The sequence below is a fragment of the Sciurus vulgaris genome, assembly GCF_902686455.1.
Source record: "Sciurus vulgaris genome assembly, chromosome: 6".
Classification (NCBI taxonomy): domain Eukaryota; kingdom Metazoa; phylum Chordata; class Mammalia; order Rodentia; family Sciuridae; genus Sciurus; species Sciurus vulgaris.
In genome coordinates this window covers 139,186,945-139,209,029 of record NC_136466.1, presented here as the reverse complement: position 1 = coordinate 139,209,029, position 22,085 = coordinate 139,186,945, and the positions used below count along the sequence as shown (strand labels likewise).

The 22,085-nt window shown below is 45.3% G+C and overlaps 1 protein-coding gene across 2 annotated transcripts in view; it reads left to right on the top strand.

Moving 5' to 3' along the window:
* Window positions 1-22,085, top strand: part of EGFLAM (EGF like, fibronectin type III and laminin G domains) — a 176,836-nt gene that overhangs the window by 136,308 nt on the left and 18,443 nt on the right. For both annotated transcript variants that reach the window (XM_079144453.1, XM_079144452.1), the window contains 6 exons: window positions 2,373-2,562; window positions 6,569-6,694; window positions 7,830-8,073; window positions 11,886-11,997; window positions 15,906-16,022; window positions 18,307-18,487. In XM_079144453.1, the coding sequence (XP_079000579.1) occupies window positions 2,373-2,562; window positions 6,569-6,694; window positions 7,830-8,073; window positions 11,886-11,997; window positions 15,906-16,022; window positions 18,307-18,487 (970 nt within the window). The remainder of the gene's footprint in view (window positions 1-2,372; window positions 2,563-6,568; window positions 6,695-7,829; window positions 8,074-11,885; window positions 11,998-15,905; window positions 16,023-18,306; window positions 18,488-22,085) is intronic.

Sequence of the window (22,085 nt, the reverse complement as noted above, 5' to 3'; positions counted from 1 at the left end):
TTGATAGAACTAAAGAGACTTCAAACTTGGGTACAAAGGACTAACAGGAAGACAGGATGGAGAAGCTTCAATACATGCCACATGCCACACGTATGAAAATCTCTGACAGTTTAAAGCAAGGAGATTCAGTAGTGATTTAAAAACAGGACAGTAATGGCAAGATGAGGAAAGTCTAGGCTGCATTAATAGAGGCAAAGCATGTAGAAAAGGGTGGTTTCTGTCTTTTTCTATTCTAGTAACAATGTAATAGCTTCCAGTGACTCTAAAGGATTGCATTCATATCTGTAATGACATCCTAAGAGGGCCACAGCCAAATTGGAACACATTCATGGGGCAGTCACCCATAGAGGAAGATGCCTTGAAATCCCTTTAATGGTGAATGGAAGGAGCACTGAGATTAGATACGGGAAGATGAAGGCACAGATGTTGCTTTTCATTGCAGAATCAAAGACAGAGTCTTGGGGAAGGAGGTTTTATTCGTTGACCCCTAAGCCTGAAACTGAATGGGAAATGCCTTGGAGAGTCCATTTTCAGTCCCACCTAATCACACAAAGGTGTGCAGAGGTGGTATGGACTGTCTCAGGAGATAGTTTCCTGCCCTTGGGGGCAGGTATTGGAAAGTAACTTATCTAAATCTTTGATAGAGATGTACAAAGAATTCAATGAGCAATGTGAGCTCAGATGATATGTTTTCACATTTTCTCCAATCTCCTAAGACTCTCCAATTTTTATAAATATAAGAATTAATTGAAAAGCATCAGGTAATTTTGTGGGTACTCAGGGAGAACTTTGCCTTTACTCTACTGGGACTTGCTGAGCAAGTCTACAAGCAGGACCACAGATGTGAGATGTTTAATAAACTGTCTGGGGAGAAGGCAATTCTATTTTAAGTTTGCTTCCCTAGAAGCAGGCCTGAGATGAGGAATCCCATACAAGTGAGGCATTAAGAAAATGCTCCTTGGGGAGAATGGTAAGGGAGAAGAGAAAATGAACAAGAAAGAGGAAGAAGTCAGCAAGGGCGAGATCTCAGATACAGTTCTTCAGAGAATGACTCTGACCCAGTCCCCCTGTGGGGCTCTGGGGTGTAAATTGTACCTCCGAGTTGTCCCAAACTGTCAAGGGCTGTTCTGGGAGAATGCCAACTGCAGGTCACTTCCATTTCTGCAGGCAAAGCCATCTCCAGGGAGCCAAAGGCACCCTCATGAGAGAAAGATAAAGGCTTAAAGACTGCTGCCTGAGATGGTGTGAGGGACTTCTCCAAGGATACGCCCACCCCTCTGATGCACTTAATGCTCTAGAAAGCGATGAGCCTTCAAATCACCTGCTGTGGTCCTGGATCAGGGAATAAGAGGATGGGAACCAGAAGAAGGGGACTCTGAGGATCTTGATAAGATCAGCCAAGAAAGCATTTAATCCATCTAACGAAAGCATATGTCCAGCAGCTGGCAAACAACTTAACTAATCCTTAAACCCCACTGCAACTACTGTCCGGCTCAATCCCCTCTCAACGAATGATTCTTAGCTGTTCATTAGAAAAGAGAACAGTGATTACATTTCTACTTGCTGGAAACCGAGTTAAAAGGATGTAGATTCATTTCTGTGGCTGCATTTTCTATGTTTATTAAGTTCTGGCTAGGTGCCTTTCCCCAGATCCTGTGTTCATCCTTTCATTCAAATGAATGGGATATTTTTCTGTAATAAAATAAGAAAGACTACAGTGCCTTAATTTTCTTGTACTAATGTTCAGCTCTGTATTTTGTAAACTCCAAACCTGTGATCTAGATCGTGGTTTGGTCTCAGACTGGAAATTTTCCTGTCTTGCTGTAATAACATTTTTAAAAACAAGTTGCATCCATAGGCAAATTGCAAAATATTTTGCAACACAGTCTGTTTGGCAATTACTTCCCTGCGGTGTTCTCTGCAGTACATAGTATAAAGGTGGTTTGGGGAGTGAAGGTGTTGGCCCACATATATGTGAAATTAGCATTGCCACCTTTGGGGGACAGTATAGCCCTATGACCCATCCAAGGTACACAAGTAAATTGGTGTCAGAATTGGAAAGAGAAAGGTTGTTTTTGGATGCCTGGCATGGTCCGGCGCCCGTTGGGTTGGTTTGGGCTCTGACCTCCCTTCCCTTCCTTTCTGGGCATTCCAACATCCTTCCTGCTGGAAGCACAGCCTTCTGGGAGTTCACTGAGCTTCCAGTGGTAACTGTGGGTCTCATTTTCCAATAGGGTCATGTCTTAAAGATAAATGTTAATGAAAGAGAACCCTGGGACTGTAACCTACATCTAACTGCCTTCTTCATCAGATTCTGCTGTGTTTTGGCTTTTGATTTTGCTTAGTGAGATAATTTTTTATTTTTCTTAAAGGGCCAGTACAGTAAAATTACCTTCCGGACACCTCTATATCTCGGTGGGGCTCCCAGCGCTTACTGGTTGGTCAGAGCAACGGGGACAAACCGAGGCTTTCAAGGCTGTGTGCAGTCGTTTGCTGTTAATGGGAAGAGAGTGGATATGAGGCCTTGGCCTCTGGGGAAAGCCCTCAGTGGGGCTGATGTGGGTAAGTGACTGCCCAGTGGGTTGGAGGGTTTGTGGGGTTGGCTTTCCGGTTTGGGACAGGAAGGTGAGCAGCAACAAGGGCTGCAGAACGTCAGGAGGGAGGAGGGCACAAACTGGTGCCCTGCGAACATGTTGCTCCTGGGTCTGAACGTGCAGTATCAACACCCTTGGATGAACCCTGCTGCCATCTTGACCTCTTCCTGAAGTGCGGTGTGGGCGCCCTGGACAGAGCACTCTCGCCCCAACTCGCCTGGCCCGATGGAAAAGCCAACACAATCATGCAAGAAGAGCTTTCCTATGTCCTCTGTTTTAGTGGAAAAGGTTAAATTCTTATACTTGACCACCACACCAGACATTTTCTGTCTTGGTTCCCAAGGCCGCAGTAACACAGTGTCACAGATGGAATGGCTTAAATATCAGAAGTTTGTTTTCTCCTGTTCCGGAGGTTGGAAGTCCAAGGTCAAGGTGCAGGCCGGGTTGGCTTCTCCAGAGGCTCTGTTTTTGGTGTGTGGCTGGCTGGCTACTTTCTCACAAGAGCCTCATATGGTCTTCCTCTGTGTGCATGCCCCTGGGTCTCTGCATCCAAATTTCCTCCTCTTCCAAGGACAACAGTTAAATTGAACTGAAGCTCTACTCTTAAGATCTCATATAACATTAATTACCTCCTTAAAGGCCTTGTATCCAAATGCAGTCACCTTGGGGATGAGGGTGCCAACCTATGAACTCTGAGGAAGATGCAACACAGCTCTTCAGTGTTGGCCATGAGTCTCACTCCGGCTCATCAACTCCTACTCGTTCTTTGACTCAATAAATACTTATTTGAGCACCTGCTTAGTACTCATGTCAATGCAGAGTGCTAGAGATGAAGTGATGAGCAAGGCAGACAGGTCCCAGCCTGGCCCCTGTGCTGCTGCCATGGAGAGAGACCACATCAATCAAATAATCCCACAAGCCTAGGTTAAAGGACAGTCCTGGAAAGTGTTACTATAGAGAAGTGATAGTGCAATAATCGTGTGTAACCACGAGATTTTAGGGTCTGGGCAGGGAGAGGGTTTCTGAAGCAGTTAATATGAAGCAGGAATAGGAGTTGAAAGGTGGAGAAGAGAGGGAAGGACTTTCCAGGCATAGGAAATGGTGTGAATCGTTGCAGGTGAGAAGGAGAGGCGGGTACCGTGATCGGGTTTGGGTTTTAGGAGGTTCCTTTGGCAATAGACAGCTCATTGGAAGATGTGTTCAGAGGGCACCAGTGGATGGACTGGGGAGCCATTGCAGCTGTCCTGGTGGGAGAGAGATGCACTGATTTGACAGATCCTAGGAGAATAGGCCTGGGTTACGGAGTCGGGGAAGCGGACAGCAAAGTTACACATTGTTCATGGTCCATGAGTGCACTGCACCCAAGGAAACCTACACAGAGCTGTACAGCAGTCTCCCATAACAGCTATTTATGGATTGACGATGAGGACCAGCCAGCTGTGTATTTGCATGACCCTGCCACTGTGCCTCCTCCTTACTCTCACACTCAGAGTGAAAAATTTTCCTCTTCCAGAACCAGCCTCCTTATCTTTACTCTCTTCCCATCCTTCCCTCCTTCCCTGGCACTCTGCTGCTAGAATTCTCTTCTCAGTCACCTGAGAGTTCTTACTTCTTTGTGTCATGGACCATTTGGAGTCTGGTGAGATCTACAGACCTCTGAATGCTGTTTTTAAGTGCAGAAAATAATATATATAATAGTATAACAGGAAACAATTATATACAAATACTTCTAAAGTTTTGAAATGACTCCTTGCACAAAGGGCAAGGCTACCGAATGGTGGGTGAAATAACTACCGTGATTTCAAAGCAGCAACCATCAGACGTAGTACTTTGAGATATTTGCAACAAATGGAATGTGACCATCACTGGGAGGCACTGGCAATGAACTTGAAGTTCATCCCTGAATTAATAGTTCAAGGAAGGGTTGGGAAGGTTGCTTGGTGATAGAGCATATGCTTAGCATGCACAGCCCTAGGCTCAATCTCTAGCACCAATAAAAAAGAGGTTGAAGGAATTTAAAATAGTGGTTGAGAGAAACACACAATTCCAGTCAAAGCACCAGAAGAATGAGGAGAATATTTTCTCCATCTAAGTTCACAGATGCCCTGCTCCTTTAGCATCTCTGCTTATTCTACTTACTCAGATCTGTTTTATCCTACTTAAACATGTGCTGCGGTGACCCTGGACCGGGAACCCAGGGAACCCGTCTCCTTTATTTGACTCTGGACCTCACAACAGAGGTGCCCACATTTGCCTAGTCTTAAAGTGAACTCCGCCTCTGCTGCCTTAGTTCACAGCCCTCATTTCTTCACTTTAGCACGGTCCTTCTTGTCTCCAAGCTACACACCTGGAGATACTGCTGGAGTCTCCTTCCACCTTCGGTTTCGAGAATGAATAGGTTCTTCAGGGTCTATTTCCTCTGTTTTCTCCCAGTTTACTGCCCCGTAGGATTTCTTCCCCGCCCCACTTGACCTTGGATACCATTGCCCGAGCAATCTTGCTGAAACTCTGCTTTCATCAAGTAAACACCCTGGCTGTTTTTCACATGCAGTAATGCCAAGTAATGTCTTCCATGTATCTCTGAAAGAATCCAAGGATACCACGTTTCCTGTGGAACTAGCCTAACTCTGAGAAAGAATTGCACCCCTTAGAAATAGGTGATACACAGGGACCCCTGAGAGTTTGGTTCTCTATGACAAAGTTGGTGTCTCTGTGGAGACTGAATACTGGGCACCATGTTCTCAAGGTTGTGTCTGAAGAGAGACCACAGTCACTTCTCCCAGAATTTCCAGTGTCTGCCAGCTGGAATTCACAGAGACCAGCCCACCCCAGCCTGGGTGGCACTCCCTCTGAAAGGACTTTAACTGAATCCCGTTAGCAGTCTCTGAAGCCAGTCTCCTCGCCTGGGTGCACAGCCCTGCTCCCAGAGAGTCTCTGAAAGATAAGACTGAACCAGGGAAGGCAGGTGACTGATCAGGAAAGGCGTGAGATAACACAATAGGGGTAGAGAGGGCCCTTTGTCTCGCAGAGGGGCAGCTTCCAGCCCATACAGGTGCCCCCTTGCAGACTAGGGAGGGGGAGCATCATGGCTGGACTCCCCAGGCCCAATCACAGATGCGCCCCCTCCCTCCATCCCTGCAAAAGGTATTTTGTTCTAGCCTGTGTAGTTCTGGGCCAGGTTGTGGTCCATGGGTCTTTCTAAAGAAAGAGTCGGAGAACCAAAGAAGCAGAAGGAAAGCAGCCCAGAAAAAGTCCATGTATTTTCACTTTATCTCATGATCTTGAAAACGACAAAGGAGCCCTTTCTGGAGCTCTCTGAGGTATTCGGTAGGGAGAATGGGCCCATCTTAGTCTTTGCTGTAGGGCACCTTGCTGTCCTTCCTGGGACTGTAACTTTGGAAGTAAAAATAGGAATTCCACTGTGGAGCCCTCCCGTCACCCTCCCTGTCCCAGGCTGAGAAGTCCAGACAAGCTAATAAGCTTAGGCATGGCTGCTGAGCTCCTTCCGAGCTTATCTTATTTGTCTCAACTTTGAATCAACAAGGCAGCAGCCCTTAAGCTAATTGGGGTCACATAAATTAGAATGCTTTTAACATAAACACAATTGCCATTGGAGGAATGGAAAACCACTCTTGTGGGAACAACAGAGAGATGGATTAAAGCAGGAACAACTCAGTCACCCCCATCAGTGGTCCTGAAATCGCCCAATGGTTTATTATTTGATTTATTGTGTCTATCGTGTCTTTAAACGTTTCTGTGGCTCTTTATAAAGGACAAGTCAAAATCGAATTAAAAAGAAGTTTTCACTTATCCTGAATGTTGAGTTGCAGCCGTGCAGGGGTGCGGATCAACAGGAGTAGGAACCAGGGTGTGATTTTTCAGGGGCGTGAATGGCTGTGTGGTCCCCTGCGTGGTCCGCTGCGTGGGTTGTCGGCTGGCCTGGTGGATTGGCTTTCTCGTCCTGCTTTGTTTAGGGGAATGCAGCAGTGGAATCTGCGATGAGGCCTCGTGCATCAACGGTGGCACCTGCACAGCAATCAAAGCCGACTCCTACATCTGCCTCTGTCCCCTTGGGTTCAAAGGTCGACACTGTGAAGATGGTGAGAAAGAAGCAAGTGATGGCAGTTTCCATCTGCACGTTAATTCTCAGGGATACAATCTTTCATCAGGGCACTTTTATCAAAGCCCCATATATTTTTGTGGGATCAAGATTACTTTATTGGGAGGGATGAAAATAGGTCAGAGTGCCAGAGTGCCAAGCCAACCAAAGATACATTCACTTCAAGATGCTAAGCTTGGGTGGGCTCCTCATACCTTTTAGAAACCCTGTATTTGTGTGGTTTGTACCAGACTCAATTTAAAGCATTTAAAGCTTATGCTTTCTTTTTTTTTTTTTAATACCTGACAGTTTCAGAGAAAAGTTTGGGAAGGCGTACACAGAAATTACTGATAGGATGAGAGAAAAGTGCTCATATTTTTCTTCTTTTTACTGTTTTGCTGGATTATTCCACCTTGTAATATTGCATGTATATAAATGCTTATCTATATATTTATTTACACACATGTATGTATACATGTAACATAGGCATGCAAACATATATGCATTATGCAAATAATAACTGAAAATCTAAGAGTTTAGAAAGTCATACAGGCTTGAGGATGCTCTAATGTTTCCAGAATTCCAAAATTAAAACAAGGCTAGGGCCAAGATGAGTAAAGGTGGTCCGATTTCTCCAGGAGTGATTCAGTTTGGACCTAAGATAATATTTTTTAACATAATCTCAAATCCATGCCACTAGAAGGGTGCGTGTGAGTCAGGATGTGCCAGTGCTATTGCACACCATCTCATACTTCAATCATTGTTCTTGCTCATATCACAAGTCACCACAGGGCAGTGCTGGTGCTGGTGAGTCTGCTCCATGCAGTCACTAAGGGATCCAAGTCCCTTCTACTCATTGACTCTTCTAGGCTCTTGAAGTCCTCCAATGATTCTTGCATCCAGTCATCATGTGAGAAGAGAGAATAGGAAGGATGGAGGGAAGTTTTAGGGGCCAGATCTTTGGGATGACATTTGATTCTTTCAACCCCATTCTACTGGCCGGAATTGAGTCACCCTACCTAATCACCTGTAGGCAGCAGAGAAATGTAGGATAGGTCTGTGCCCCAGGAACAAATGGACACAGCCCTGGGATTTCCAACATACAGGGATTCCTAACACCCTGCTTGTTTTTCCAGCTTTCACCTTGACCATCCCTCAGTTCAGAGAGTCTCTGAGATCCTTCGCTGCCACACCCTGGCCCCTGGAGCCTCAGCATTACCTCTCCTTCACTGAGTTTGAGATCACGTTTCGGCCAGACTCAGGGGATGGTGTTCTCCTATACAGCTATGACACAAGCAGCAAGGACTTCCTGTCCATCACCATGGCAGGCGGCCATGTGGAGTTCCGTTTTGACTGCGGCTCTGGGACGGGTGTTCTAAGGTGAGATCTGACACCACCTGCAGCCTCCTCCCACCAAAGACTAAATTGCCATCTACCAGCCTGTCCTCCTCCGGTCTTCCCTTCACTGTTTCCTTTGCTTCTTAAAAATGACAGGCTTCCCTCCTGCCTGCAAGTTTCCTTTCCCAAATAACAACCCAACAGGTAGCAATTCTCTGCTCCAAACTGCTGAAAATGGACTTGTTTCCCGTGGGAGTAAACTGCCTCCACTTCATCTGAGGTCATGCTCTGCCTTCAGCAGGAGCGTGGTGAATTGTAACTAATCAGCACCTACACAGAATGTCAAGTGGGCTCAACAAATACATGTCAACTAGTAAAAACTGTATTCACAGGTATTTAACCAACAAAAATGTCCTCAGTGACTTCATTCTAATTTTTACTTTCCTCTCGAACTATTTCCTTGTTGGTAACCAGATATTTGGCGAGTCTCTTACTTAGTGTTCTCCCTATGAAGGAACCTGACAATGAGTCATCAACACAGCCAAAATCAGAAGGTTCCAGAAGGGTATGTGATGAGTGCATGGGCTGTCCCTGAGAGCCTCTGAAGTATGGGCTGATATTTGCAAAATTGGTCTGATTGGGCAACACTTGCGTCCTGTTGTCTAGTTTGTACTATTAGATTCCATAGCAGGTCGATTTTTCCTGTACAGGTGGTCAGTTTCTTTTTGAATCCCTGGGAGCCTTTGTAGCAGGTGTTGGTGTTTTCCCCATTTGTGTCTGTCTTCCTCTGCTCATTGTGTTTCTTTCAGGGTAGTTTAACCTTCAAGCCTGAGGGCCCCTGATCTAACGCAGACATTCTTCCTGTTCCTACATTTGGCTGATTCTTCTCTTTTGAAGCTCACGAGGGTGTTGTACTTCATGGCACCCCCGCAACAGGTTATCAGTTATTCTGTTGTTGTTGTTGTTTTAAAGGAAATTGCTGGTTGTATTCATATTTCTAGTCTGTCATTTTTAGAGAGGGTATGGGTGAGATGTTACCACCATGCATTCCCCTTAACTGCTGATCATTTTTCATGGCTGATGGGAACGCTCTCTGCATTAAGTTCCAACAATTCTTAAAAAGGATGGTTTATTTTTGTCCTTGTGGCTAAATTCCTACACATCGGTGACACTTCCCACCTTGGGGAATGGACAAAACACTTTTGTATTTCTGTTTAAGCAAAAACATCCTATATCTTAACACAACTTTGGTGGGTATTTAATTGATTCAATTTACATATGATTATGCAAAACAGCCTGAGCAATTCACATAGAACTATATGTCAAATTTAGAAAGGAGGACACCTTGACTATCAACCTTGCACTTTAAATGGTTCCTTCTAGGTAAGGAATGACCAGAAAGTGCCCAGGGAGGACAGGGCTCATCAGCCTCCTGGGGACAGCCTCCCCTCTCCCTGCCTGTCTCTGGGGGCAACTCCAGCTGTGGTCCAGCATCTCTCCCTTGCATTTTTGACAAGTTGTAATTTTAATGTTTTTTTAAGTATAAGTTACTCTCCTGCCTGTAAGGAAAGGTGATTGGAAAGAGAATTTTTGAGTATTAGATGTTGAAAAAGAGCCAAGAGTCTCCAAGGAATAAACTGCCGTCCACCCCGGTCCCCTTCTCTGCCACTGTGACCTGACAACAGTGATCACTGCTGGTTTTTCAGATGCTTCTCTGGAAGCTATGTATTTTGAAAATGATTTCAAAGACTTCCCACTTAATTAAGAAAATTCAGTGAGGGGGCTGCACTGCAGGAAGTTGTAGAATTGGCCAAACCATTTTGACTTCAGGAAAAGGACAAGATGGTCAAAATCATTATGAACTTGATTCAAAAATTGAGGCAATCGGAATGAGCTCTTGATGACTGTGATCAATATACTGTGTGGAGGGAGGAAGTTTATTGACAGCCAATGACCTCTGCAGGACAAGAACATGACCAGGGTGCTGTTAGTTATTATGGAAGTAGACCACTTTAAAAGGGCCGCTTGTTTCTTTATTGCATATTGATTTAGCCAAGGTGATTAAATTCTAATTGCTAAGGACAAATCACAAAAGCATTTGCCTGAGCTGAAGAATCAAATGAGGGGGTGGTGACCCTTCAATAATTGTGCCTATCGGTATTCCTCGTGGTTTTCTAAAGATGATCCAGGACCAAAAAATAATTGGGAGGTTCAGTGAGGGCCAGGAACTAGACATTGTTAGAAATACAAATGCAATCGTGATACTCTTTCTGCACACCTCACTGTAAAAAAGTAAGCATAAAACACCTATAAATATCATTTAAGCTTCAAGCTCTTCCACTCCAATTTAGTAATTGAATTTTACAGTAATTGTAATCCTCTTCATAATACCAGAGAACATGGAATCTATTTTCCCTTGTCTTAGTCCATTTTGTGCTGCTATAACAAAATACCTGAGACAGGGTAATTTATAAGGAACAGAGGCTTGTTTCTCATAGTTCTGGAGGCTAGGAAATTTAAGGGGCCTGCCTGCTGGCAGAGGACGTTTGCTGTATCATCCCATGGCAGAAAGTAGATGGGGAAGAGAGTACACATACATGAGAAGGTGGAGGAGGAAGGGATCTGAATCAATTCTTTTACTAGGAACCCACCCTCAGAGTAGCTAACCTACTCCAGAGATAATGGTCTTAATCCATTGATGAAAGCAGAGTCCTCTTGACCTAATTGCCTTCTGAAACATCCCACCACTCAACACTGTTAACATTGAGGATAAGTTCCTAATACAGAACTTGGGGGGGACACATTCAAATTATAGCATCTCCCCCAACATTTCATTGTGAAAACTTTCAAAATATAGAAAAGTTTAAAAAGTTGTAAGTATCCTTTTATCTAACACCTCTAGCCTATACCTAGTGTTTTGCCATACTTGATTTACCTGTCTATTCATCCATCCATCTGCCCATCCTTGCTTTATATTCATTTCAAAAAACATTGCAGGCATCCATATGCCAAGTGATCTGGTTTGTGCACCATCCTTATATAAGTTTTTCTCTTCTTCAAAGATTGTGCACAATTACTGTAATATTTTACCCTCATGTCACCTCTCATCCAGGAAGCCAGATTCACTCTACCAACATTTCAGTCTTTTGCAAGGAAGAAATAAAATTATAAAAGCAATTTTCCTACCACAAAGTCATTCAATAAATGGTAGTTGGTACTACTTTGTTACTAAGTAGACACTGTTTTCTTTTTGTTGAATGGATCGAGGTTACTAAGGTTTACATAAGTCAGACTGATGAAAATTTTCTATGACATGCTAACTCATGCTCAGTGTCCATCCATATTAGTTAAGATTCTCAGCAAAACACAACTGACCAGTTAAATACAGATATACAGAAAGAGTTTTATCTAGAAAGATTGACTCACATGATGAGGGAGGGTGAGAAGTCCTGTGGTCTGCCATCTTCAAGCTGAAGGTTCAGGAAAACCAGTGATATAGTTCTGCCCATGCCTTGGAGGGTCTTGGAAGTTCATGGTGTCAATTCTGCTCCATGTCTGATGACCTAAGAACTGAGAGTGCCAATGTTCAAGGGCAGGACAGGATGGATGACCCTGCTCACTTAGAGAGGAAATTCACCTTTCTTCCACCTTTTTATTAGATTCAAGCCCACAGCAGATGGATGATGCCCGTCCACCTTGGTGGGGCTGTTTCTTTACTCAGTCTATTAACTCCAATGCTAATCTCTTCCCCAAACACCCTCACAGACACACACAGAAAAAACATACCGGTTACTAGGCATCCCTTTGCCCAGCCAAGTTGATAAATGAAGTTAACTTACATCTTCCTTCTACAGGAGTGAAGAAGCCCTCACCCTAGGCCAATGGCACGAGCTGCGTGTATCTCGCACAGCGAAGAATGGTATCTTACAGGTGGATAAACAGAAGAGAGTAGAGGGAATGGCAGTGGTAAGAACACACCTTTTCTCCTGTCTGAGAGTATAAACCAGGGTATAAACCATTTTCTACTGAGCATGGTAGAAAAGCAGCACAGTCTAGTGTTTAAGCACACAGATTCCAGTGCCTAGATTGAAATTCCAGCACTCCTCTGGGCAGTTACATTTTTATTCCATAACTGCCAACCAACGAGCATAATAATAGTACTGACTTCAAAGGTTTGTCGTAAAGATTAAGTGAGTTAACATTTACTAAGCACAGCACTTAAAAAGTTGCCTTCTGTTCCCTTGACCCCCACCATTACCCTGTTCTTGTGAGCAGTATCAATGGAGTACATCAGAACAGACTGTGAGGTGGGCCCATGGTACAGGAAAGATTTGTCTGATAAGAACAGACTGTAAAACTAGAATCTTGGGGTTCGTTACTTACCAATGCAATAAGTTCATGCTGGTTGCTTGAACTCCCAGTTTGTCTCATCTCACTATTACACTCACACCAGTGAAGATAGTGATGATAATAATGACTACTTCATAGAATTGGTGTGAGAAGTGTAAGAATTGTTAATTCGTAGCACAACAGTGTCTGGGCAGCACTACGTAGCTTTACTAATTATTAATTACTATTATTATTACTGTGTTAATGCACTATTAAGGGACATAAGGGCACAGAATATTTACTGGAGTTTGTGACTTTCCTCCATGATTTTATTTCCAAGGTCATGTCCAAGGACAAACAACATTTTAGAGACAATAAGGGAGATTTGCTTAAATCACTACAATTCTTCACACACAAAAATTACCATCCCCGAAAAACAGAGAGAATGGTTGATTTCCCAATAGTCTTTATTCTGGGCAAAGCAAGATTTAGGGAGGCACTGACAAATGGGTATACTGACAAGCAAATGGATTGGTAAAAAAAGGAAAAGAAAGAAAAGAAACCTTTGCTGGGAAAAGAGGTATTTGGCAGAAGACACAAAGATACCTACATATGTCCAGAAGCCAGCCTTAGAGACTGCCGTGGTGGGCAGACCTGAACCAAGAACCTCCTTGAGATAAGAATCTCAAGCTGGGTCTGCTTCAAGAAGTAGGCACCGCTCACACCTCGAAAATGCTCCTTATATATTTGTGGAAGGGAATGGGGAGGAAGGAAGGAGGGAAGACAGGGGAAGGAAATAGAATTTTTAAGGGGGAACTGGAGTCACTTCTGGTACAATCCAGAACATTCTAACAGTATAGACCTGACTGACGGTTGGCTTGATCATATAAATTTTAAAGAAAGAGAGAGGGAGAGAGAGAGAGAGAGAGAGAGAGAGAGAGAGAGAGAGAGAGAGAGAGAGAGGGAGGAAAGGAGGGGGAGGAGACGAGAAAAGAGGGGAGGAGAGGATTTATTTCTCAGGTCCTCATAGTCATCTGTAAAGTAGGAATGAAAGCTCAGGATGGAAGTTTTGCAAATGTTAGGGTTATGACCTCTGATTGTAAATAAGAAGCTCTTCAGGACTTGGTATTTGCCTTTAGGATCCCAGAGACAACCCAGTGGTAAAAACAAAACACCACACTAGTGGACAAGAATCAAACCAATATGGTAGCATCCGCACTCTCCCTCTTGACTCTCTGAACTGCATGTGGGTGGACAGAGCTGACTGGAGTCTTTGCCCACCTGGGGCAATGTAAACATGTGGGAAGGTGTGGCTATGGTGTGTGCATTTGAGGAAAGTTCCGTTGAAGCTGCTCAGTCAGGTGTGGCTCCTCAGTGGGATGAACCTTAGTCGCCTGCAAGGTGCTCTGCCCCAACTGCAGGGCAGTGTTCCTGAGGGCTTCCCAAAACCCCAGTGGTGGTGAGGGTGTGCGGCTTGGCTCAGTTTTCCACACTGGCCCCCACCAAGCGGAAGCCAGATCCAGGTAGGGAGCTCCCGACTCAGCAGGCCTCCCTCTGGTGGGTCTGTTTGCTTCTCTCTTGGTCCTGTGGGTGTGGCGGCTGTAGCCCTGCCTCAACAGGAGGGTGACTGGGGAGGATGTTGAGCTGCCAAAAGCAGCTGGTTCTGAGCCTGCAAGGTCCTGCCCCATGCACTGGACCATCCTGTCTAGTCATCCTGTCAGAACAGCCTGCAGCTCCGAAACACCCTGGGTCCTGCAACCTACCTCCTTTCCTCCTATCACCTTATTTTAACTTTGGGGTAAGAGCAAAGACAAGGGAAAGATATTCCTGGGTTTGAGGCAACAGTTCATGCTCAGTTCTGTATTGTATTGGGCCACAAGACTTCTTGAAAGTCCTAAGGCTTCTTCAATGACCTTCCAGCTAAATAAGAACCCATGAAGGTGCCTCAAAGTTATGGATCAAAGGAAATTCAACCTATTAATCTAAGCAAGATTTCCCTGGGCAACTGACTGGACCTAGATCCCTCTCAGAGAGAACTGGAGCAGTCTCCTCTGTGATCTCCATCTCCTCTTCTCCACCCCTGACATGACCCCGAATCCATTCTCCTCCCTCTGACCAATAACCTTCCTAAAACATTTCTCTGCCCCTCCTCTACCCCACCTCTCTTCTGTTTAAAATTGATCGCTTTTTGGGTGAAGTGTAAACTGCTAGCATGGCCTCTAAGACTGTATGACCTGGCTTCTCCTTTCCTTATGTGCTCTGTATCCTCCAAGTCCTGACTTTTTCCAGTTTCTCCAGTCCTAGGTCTTGCCTGACCTCCCTGCCAATTCCCTACATCTAGGCTTAGGCAAGAGACATCCCTGCCCTCCAGTGTCCCCCTAGGTACCTAGACAGCCCTCGCCTATGCTGAACCCATCTGCCATGGGCGTATCTGTCTTCCAGCTTGTGTAAACCCCTGCAGGACAGGGACTGTCTTTCTTATTTGCTCTTGTTTGTCCAGCACTTAACACAGTACCTGGGACCTAGTAGGTTCCTAATAATGTTTGTTAAATAAATGATGGAATCATACTACTATTTGTATTTTTTACCATAAATCCAAGGGGATAATAACTAATTTGTCCCCAGGAATCTCAGATCTTTGTTTTTTACTGTGTGTTATCTTAGACCGTTTAACATTTTGCTCACGGCTCTTATTGGAATGAGCTCAGACATTAACTAATACACACAGCTTGTAACCTAGCCCACCCAAGAAGCAGGGGAAGCCTTTGGGAGATTGACATTGGGGAGTTCCCTGAGAATTGGGAAAACAAAAATCTCGCTGGCCTTTGCATTTGGTCAGGAGCCTGCCTGCACCCCACCTTCCCTTTCTCTTGCTGATCAGGGGTTCTGGGTTACCCTTACTGAATACAGCAACAGCCATGTTCTGGAATGCTGTTGTGCAAAGTGCTAACTAAACAGTATCTCAGCCCCCAGGATGGGGTGGTCAGGGCTGTGTTCAGTCACAAGCAACCCCAAAACATATCATAGGTTGGGACAAGGTCAGTTCTTACTCACACCACCCATCACAGTGATCCACTGCAGCTTTCATTGGAGATCCTGGCTGGAGGAACGGGGGGAAGGAGAGTTCTGTGAACCAGCCTCTGACCCAAAGCCTCTCCCCAGGGACTCATTTCTCTTCTGCTCATGTTTTATTGGCTAGAGCAAGACACACGGCCCCACCTGAGCTGGGCTGGTTGGAGACCATCTTCCAACAGGGAGGTATTGCTGGAGAAGCACAGAATGCACCCACTGTCACACCTGGGAGGTAGATGTCATGATTCCTGTTTCATGGATGGTGAAACTGAGTCTCAGAGAGGTTCAGAAATTTGCTATCATCCAAGTGGGTGTTCAGTAACAATGGGAAAGTCAAGCACAGAGGGTTGTGACAGGTCTCGAGGCTGTTGCCACCATTTGGATCCCCCAGCAGGGAACCAAAGTCACATTTGCTGGTCGAAATCAGCTACTCTAAAGTTCTATTGTGATTTGTTGTTTGGATCTCTTGGCAGGGAGGCTTCACTCAGATTAAGTGCAACACGGACATTTTTATTGGCGGAGTCCCCAATTATGATGATGTGAAGAAGAACTCAGGCATCCTCAAACCATTCAGTGGGAGTATCCAGAAGGTACAGACTCTGCTTTCTCACTTTGACTATACACAATAAAGAAGTTTCGAGGAAGTTCTAAACATTTTAGAGTTTTTTTTTTTTTTTTTTTTTTTTTTTATGCTCACAGCATAGCTTTCCAAACCCACTTTCCTGTAACACTTCTTCCCAAGTCTGTGTCCAGCAGATGTTTCATGAATGCCACTCAGTGAAGATGAATTTTTGCAGCAAACCCACTGAAATATTCTGGGACTGCTAGGGGAGACAGCTGGCATCAGGTCACCGCAGATACTTCTGCAATAGGGAAGGAGGCGAGGGAGGGGAGAGCAGCTCTTGGTTCAGGCTGCTCTGGTCATTACTTTGCCGCTTGCTCAGCCAGCTCCTCACCCCACCCACTGCACTGGAGCAGTCGTTGCTCATCAGTCCTGTGAGCAATCTCTGAAGAGCATGAAGAGAGTCCTTTCCTAGGAGGTTCATTTAAAATAATAATAAAATAGAAAAAGCTAGTAAAAGATACTGACTGCACTCATGTCTGTCTCCTGTTCCTGTTCTTGGGGCCGCCATGATCCCTCCAGTTATGAGATCATGTTCCGTGTGCAGTAGACACACAGGTTGACCCTTCAGCCCAGGCCTACAGGACCACCACACACTAGGGCAAGGATCTAAGCGGGGCATCTGCACTCCTGGGTGTCAGCGCCACCCTCCTTTCCTTTAGCAACCAAGGTGCTGTGTGGGCCTTTGTTGGACTTGAGATGAAGCATGAGAGAGGCTAAAATGAAAGAAACATAGTGAGAAAGGTCCTATCATGTTTGCACATCCGGGCACTGGGAAGGGCCCCTTGGACTGTTCCTCATCTTATACCTCAGTGTTGAACCCAGGAAAGGGGCCCATGCCAACATTTGGTGGCTCTGATGTGCTTTCCTTTGTTGCTGAACCATAATGTCAGTGACACCTCAGTTCAGGCCATCAGCCCCCACTGAGTGGGATTGGCCATGTTCAATCATGCTCGATATTGTCACTTAGGATGCAGATTGAGATGATAAGAGGCTTTGTCCCCTCCATCAACCTTTCCAAGGCTTGATGTGGCTTCACACTGCACACACAACCATTCCCTCCCCACTTTCTAGAAAGACTGCCCTAAAGACCTCCCTTCGCTCCCGATGGAGTCATTGGCTGTGCCATATCCAGCAGGGCCCAGTGCCAGTCCTGGCTTGTCTTGTGCACCCCCTGCTCAGTTCCATAGCCCATCACTGGCAGCAGGCAGAGGGGAGGTTGTTTCCGGTTCTTCCCTAGCTGCTTCTCACATCCAGCACTGGGGAGGAGCCTTCTCTCTCAGTGCTCTCCCGGTGAGGCAGGCCTTCAGACGCGTGGATCCCTGGCTGGAAGTGGCATGGCTCACCTCTTACAACTTCCCCAGGCAGTGGGGTCTCTCTGTCTCAGAGATCTGCAAGGCCAGCAACAACCCCTGAGTCAGGGGCTGAAAAAGTTGGGTCCTCCCTACAGTCCACCGGCTTGGCTGGGGCCACCTTGCAGGGAGACGGTGTGGAGGAACTCCGCAAGCACACGCGCAGCAGGGCTTCCTGCGGCCTGAGCTTTGCTTTTGGTTTGTTAGGAGTGAGGAAGGGGAGGCGGAAAGCAAGGGAGGGAAGGACAACAGGAGTGGATGGGGCCATCAGGGAGGCCCCGTTGATGGTGTTTTAGGGGACATGGTACAGGATGTTAGCCAGAAGCAGGTGGAAGTACACCAGGAAGTTTTCTGAGTTCCATAACCACCGACAGCATTGGCTCCCCTGGATTCCTGCCTCCCGCACCTCAGTTTCATCTTCTCTTACTCCGCTTTATAGCAGCATCTCTCAGCCGTAGCTGCTGCTTCCGTGGTTATTCTTGGAAGCTTTTAGGTCACTGGTGACTGGGTCCCACCTTCGGGACTGATTCATCTGGTCTGGGTGGGCCTGGGTAGTGGAGGTGCTTTAAAGCCTCCAGGAGATTCTACTTGCAGCCAGGCTGAGGACCTGAACTGTGCTCTCAGGACTTCTTCCTAACCTTCCTGAGTGGGGCCTGCCTCAGTGGGTGGTGTTCTAGAATCAGAGGCACAGGTTCTTCTGCAGGTCTTCCCAAGTATCAGACAGATCTCCTTCAGCTCTTGCACTACTTAGAAGTCTCTCGAAGCAGGAACTGGACTCTTTCTACTTTTGTTTCTAAACTTCCTTATATCTAGCTTGCGTTTTCATGCCAAGGGAAACTCGAGAAGACTGTAAAGATGTTTTCCCAATTCCTGACTTTCTTTACCTTTCTCTCCCTCAAGATCATCCTGAATGACCGAACCATCCACGTGAAGCATGACTTCACGTCTGGCGTGAATGTGGACAATGCAGCCCACCCCTGCGTGGGGGCCCCCTGTGCCCATGGGGGCAGCTGCCGGCCCAGGAAGGAGGGCTATGAGTGCGACTGTCCCTTGGGCTTCGAGGGCCTGCACTGCCAAAAAGGTACACCCAGGGTCTGGGGCACAGCTCCGTGGAGGGAGTGGAGGCCATGGACAGAATGTTGGGGATCATCGTTCTTAGAAGAAATTGGTACAGTCACAGTGGTTATTTTGATCAATGACTTCAATAAGTTATCAAGTGGTCAATCATATATAAACTACTATAATTATGTAATAGGAATTAAATGCTGAAGTACTTCCGTAACACTAGATAAATAGCTTCCCTAGGCACCTGCCTTTGCTCCTTCTCTGAGAATCCCCTCATGGTCTCACAGTCAATATAACAGGGGTTTCCAGGACTCATGCATCCGACTCACTCCCAGAGCCTCTCCTGGTAGGGGATGCCTGTGCATTGTGGTCTGATCCATATTGTGATGCCTGCTAAGTTCTCAACTAGTACCAGCAAATACTATTATCACTGTTGATGAGAAGAAGAAAATCTTTCAGCAGGTGCTGTGAGCTATTCTGTCTTCATCTTACCCTTGTCTGACAGCTAGGGAGGATTACAGACCATGAGTCCCTGCTTGACTCACTTTCCACACCTACTTAAGGGAAGCAGAGGCCATAGTCCTGTGTTTAGAATAGGCCTACCCAAGTATGTCTGTTAGGTTGGGCTGTGTGGACCTTCCTTTCTGAATGTCAGTGTGACCTCACCTGCCCAGGAACTAGTTTAAAAACAGAAGGCAAACAGGTCTGAAAGAAAGAAGGCTGTGGACTCTGAAGGAATGTGTTCTTTCTCTCTTTCCTGTTTGTTTCCAGGCTCCCTGTTTTTATCAAAACTAGTGCTTAAAAGAAAACCATAAATTACTGGTAGAAGCTTGGTATGTAGAACGGTAGAAGTTGTTTTGCAGCAGTCTTGGAAAATACGGAAGATGATAATTTACCAGTTAGAAGACTTAGTGGTATGGCTTGTATGTAAATGAGTTCTGAAATCTGCATGGTAAATCATGCAAAGTATCTCTTAATAAAGAAGAGGAAATGATCCACTTGTGAATTACCCCAATTACAATTCTAACAAGCAAATTGTTGCTGAGCTAATAGATTGCACTTGTGGAGATTTAGTTCCAGAGTGGCTTATTCATTCTGAAAACCAGGTTTTGATTTCACACTCAGTGTTCGAATTCCCTTAGTCTCCAATCTTACTATAGGCATTCCAAGATTGCTTCCAATACTGACAGTTAAAATATAAAGTCTAGGCATAAATGAACACTTAGCTTTGGGAATTAAGAGATCATTTGTGATCTTGTTAGTCCTTGTGTCCTGCTGTAAAGCATTGACCATATCAGTTACAAAGTACTCATGCTGAACCTGGGTTCAAGTCCAATAAGAAACAGATCTCACCACAGCAATGGGATGGATCTCAGTGATGACCTGGGCTCCTGGCAAAATTTGAGGGAGTGAACAAAGGCAGGGGGCATGGGAGGGCGTCCAGGCCTCTTTTCCTGCAACGTAGGCTAGAACCAAGATTAAAACCCAAATAGACAACCAGCTGCTATGCATGTTGTATCTCTGTTTCCTTCAGCTGTGAAGCCAATATACTGTATCTGGCAGAACAGAAACCTGTGCAAATACTAGAAAGGTTCATATAGATGGGGGTGTGGCCAGAATCCCATAATTTCCTCCCTTGTTATAATGACTTGGGAAGATTAAAGGGACTCTGGGTCAGCTTTTCCAGGCCCCAGCAGACACATAGCTATGGGTAGTTACTGTACAGACTGCTGTAATACTGGGCATCTCCTCCCTTATAAGGACTGGAAATAAAGAGAAGAGAGATGGGCACCTATCTTGTCCCCTAGAAATAGAAGAGAACACACTGAAAGTGTGGACAAATTCATAGCTTGAAAGACCAAGAACAGTTAGAAGCCATCTTTAGTTGTTAGAATCCTGTCTTGTTAACAGCTGAGGGGGGTTTTCTGCCTGGAAAGCAAATCATGCTTTAAAAACAAGTCATTCCTAGAAATCTTCTTAGAATTTGTTAAGCCAGTTGTTTTGGTTTTTTAAAAACATGGAGCAAATGGTTGTAGCAGTTCCCAATGCCAGTCCTCACCCACTGCCTACTGGAAACTCTTCCATGAGAAAGGTGTTCCTCTCTTCTCAGAGAGACTGACTCATCAGACTCTGGACTCATCAGAACTGTAGTGGGAGGTCTGACGATTTTTCTCACCTCTGGGCAGCACAAGAGGATGACATAGAAACTCAAACAAATCCCAGAGCCATGCAGCCCACAGACCACCATGATGGTCTGGAGACCCCACTTTGTTACGGAGAGGTTAGAGGCAGGACAGACAGGTGGGCTCCTGTCCAGCTTATGAGACATTTCAGGTGGCCACAATCTCTTTCTAGCATCAATAGCTGCACAAAATCCAACCTTTCTTGGGTCCCAACTCTGGAACCCAGTAGGAGAGAAGAAGCCAGAGTTTCTTCTAACTCCCAGCCTCAGCATCAGGCACCTATAGAATCCCAGGCTTGACTTTGGTGGTCTCCTCCATTTCCATTTGGGGAATCTCACTTGTAGTCATGTTCCTCCACCTCGAACTTCAGCTCCCTGCCCTACCCCAACCCCTGGACTTCTTTCTCATCTCACAGAAGAGTGTCAGCAAGCTCCAAGCTCTACTCCCATCCTTGAAGATTTCTTTTCTCCTTTCTCATCTCATCAAAAAATCATCCATCTTGGTTCCCAGACCCTCAGAGATCTTCTAAGTAAGCTACTAACAACTCGAAGCAGATTTTCACAAAGTACATGTAAAGAAAATTAAATTCTGAAGAAATAGTGACTGTTTTGTGCACACACATCTGCTCATACCCACACCCACTCACACACACATTTTCACATGCATAAAATGGGAGCAGGGGTTTGTGGTTAAATAAATTTGGGTAAACAATTAAATAGCTCTGTCATCTGTGAGACTTCTCAGAACCCTGCTCTGTTCTGAATGTCCAGAAGAGGGATACAGGACACATCTGTTCCTCCTGGGATTTTCTCTGTGCAAAGGAGCCAGTTTACCTGAAAAGAACTTCTGAGTCCTGGTACTCCTCTTTACTGAGAACAGCTTGGACCCAGATGGTGCAGTATCCTGCTAGCCACTAGATGGTGCTGTTTCTCTGTAGCAGGTGGGCTGCTCAGTCCACATAGCTGGAATAGCAGAGGAGGTGAAGACTAAGTTTCAGGTAATGCATTCCTTGGGATGCGTGGTCCTAAAAGTCTGATCCTGCCTAATTGACGCTGATCTATCACACACACAACACTTAGGAGAGTTTACGCTACATTTAGTATCTTCACATCATGTTTCTGAGGCTGATTTTGAGCTTTCTTTTGTTCCCAGAGTATAAGAATTTGTTTTCTTCTTATAGTATAGCATAAAACAATGGGAAATTTCTGGTGTCCAGTCTAGATGCCGATCTTATTCCACTGAAGGGCTAGTAGTACAGGAAAAAGTTTTTGTTTACTTTGTGACTACAGGATCCACTTAATACAGTTGGACTGTCCCTTTTCCAAAATGCCTGATACCAAAAGTGTCTCCAATTTTGGAATTTTTTTTCAGATTTTAGAATATTTGCATATATATGAAGAGATACTTTGGGGATGGAACCCAAGTCTAAAC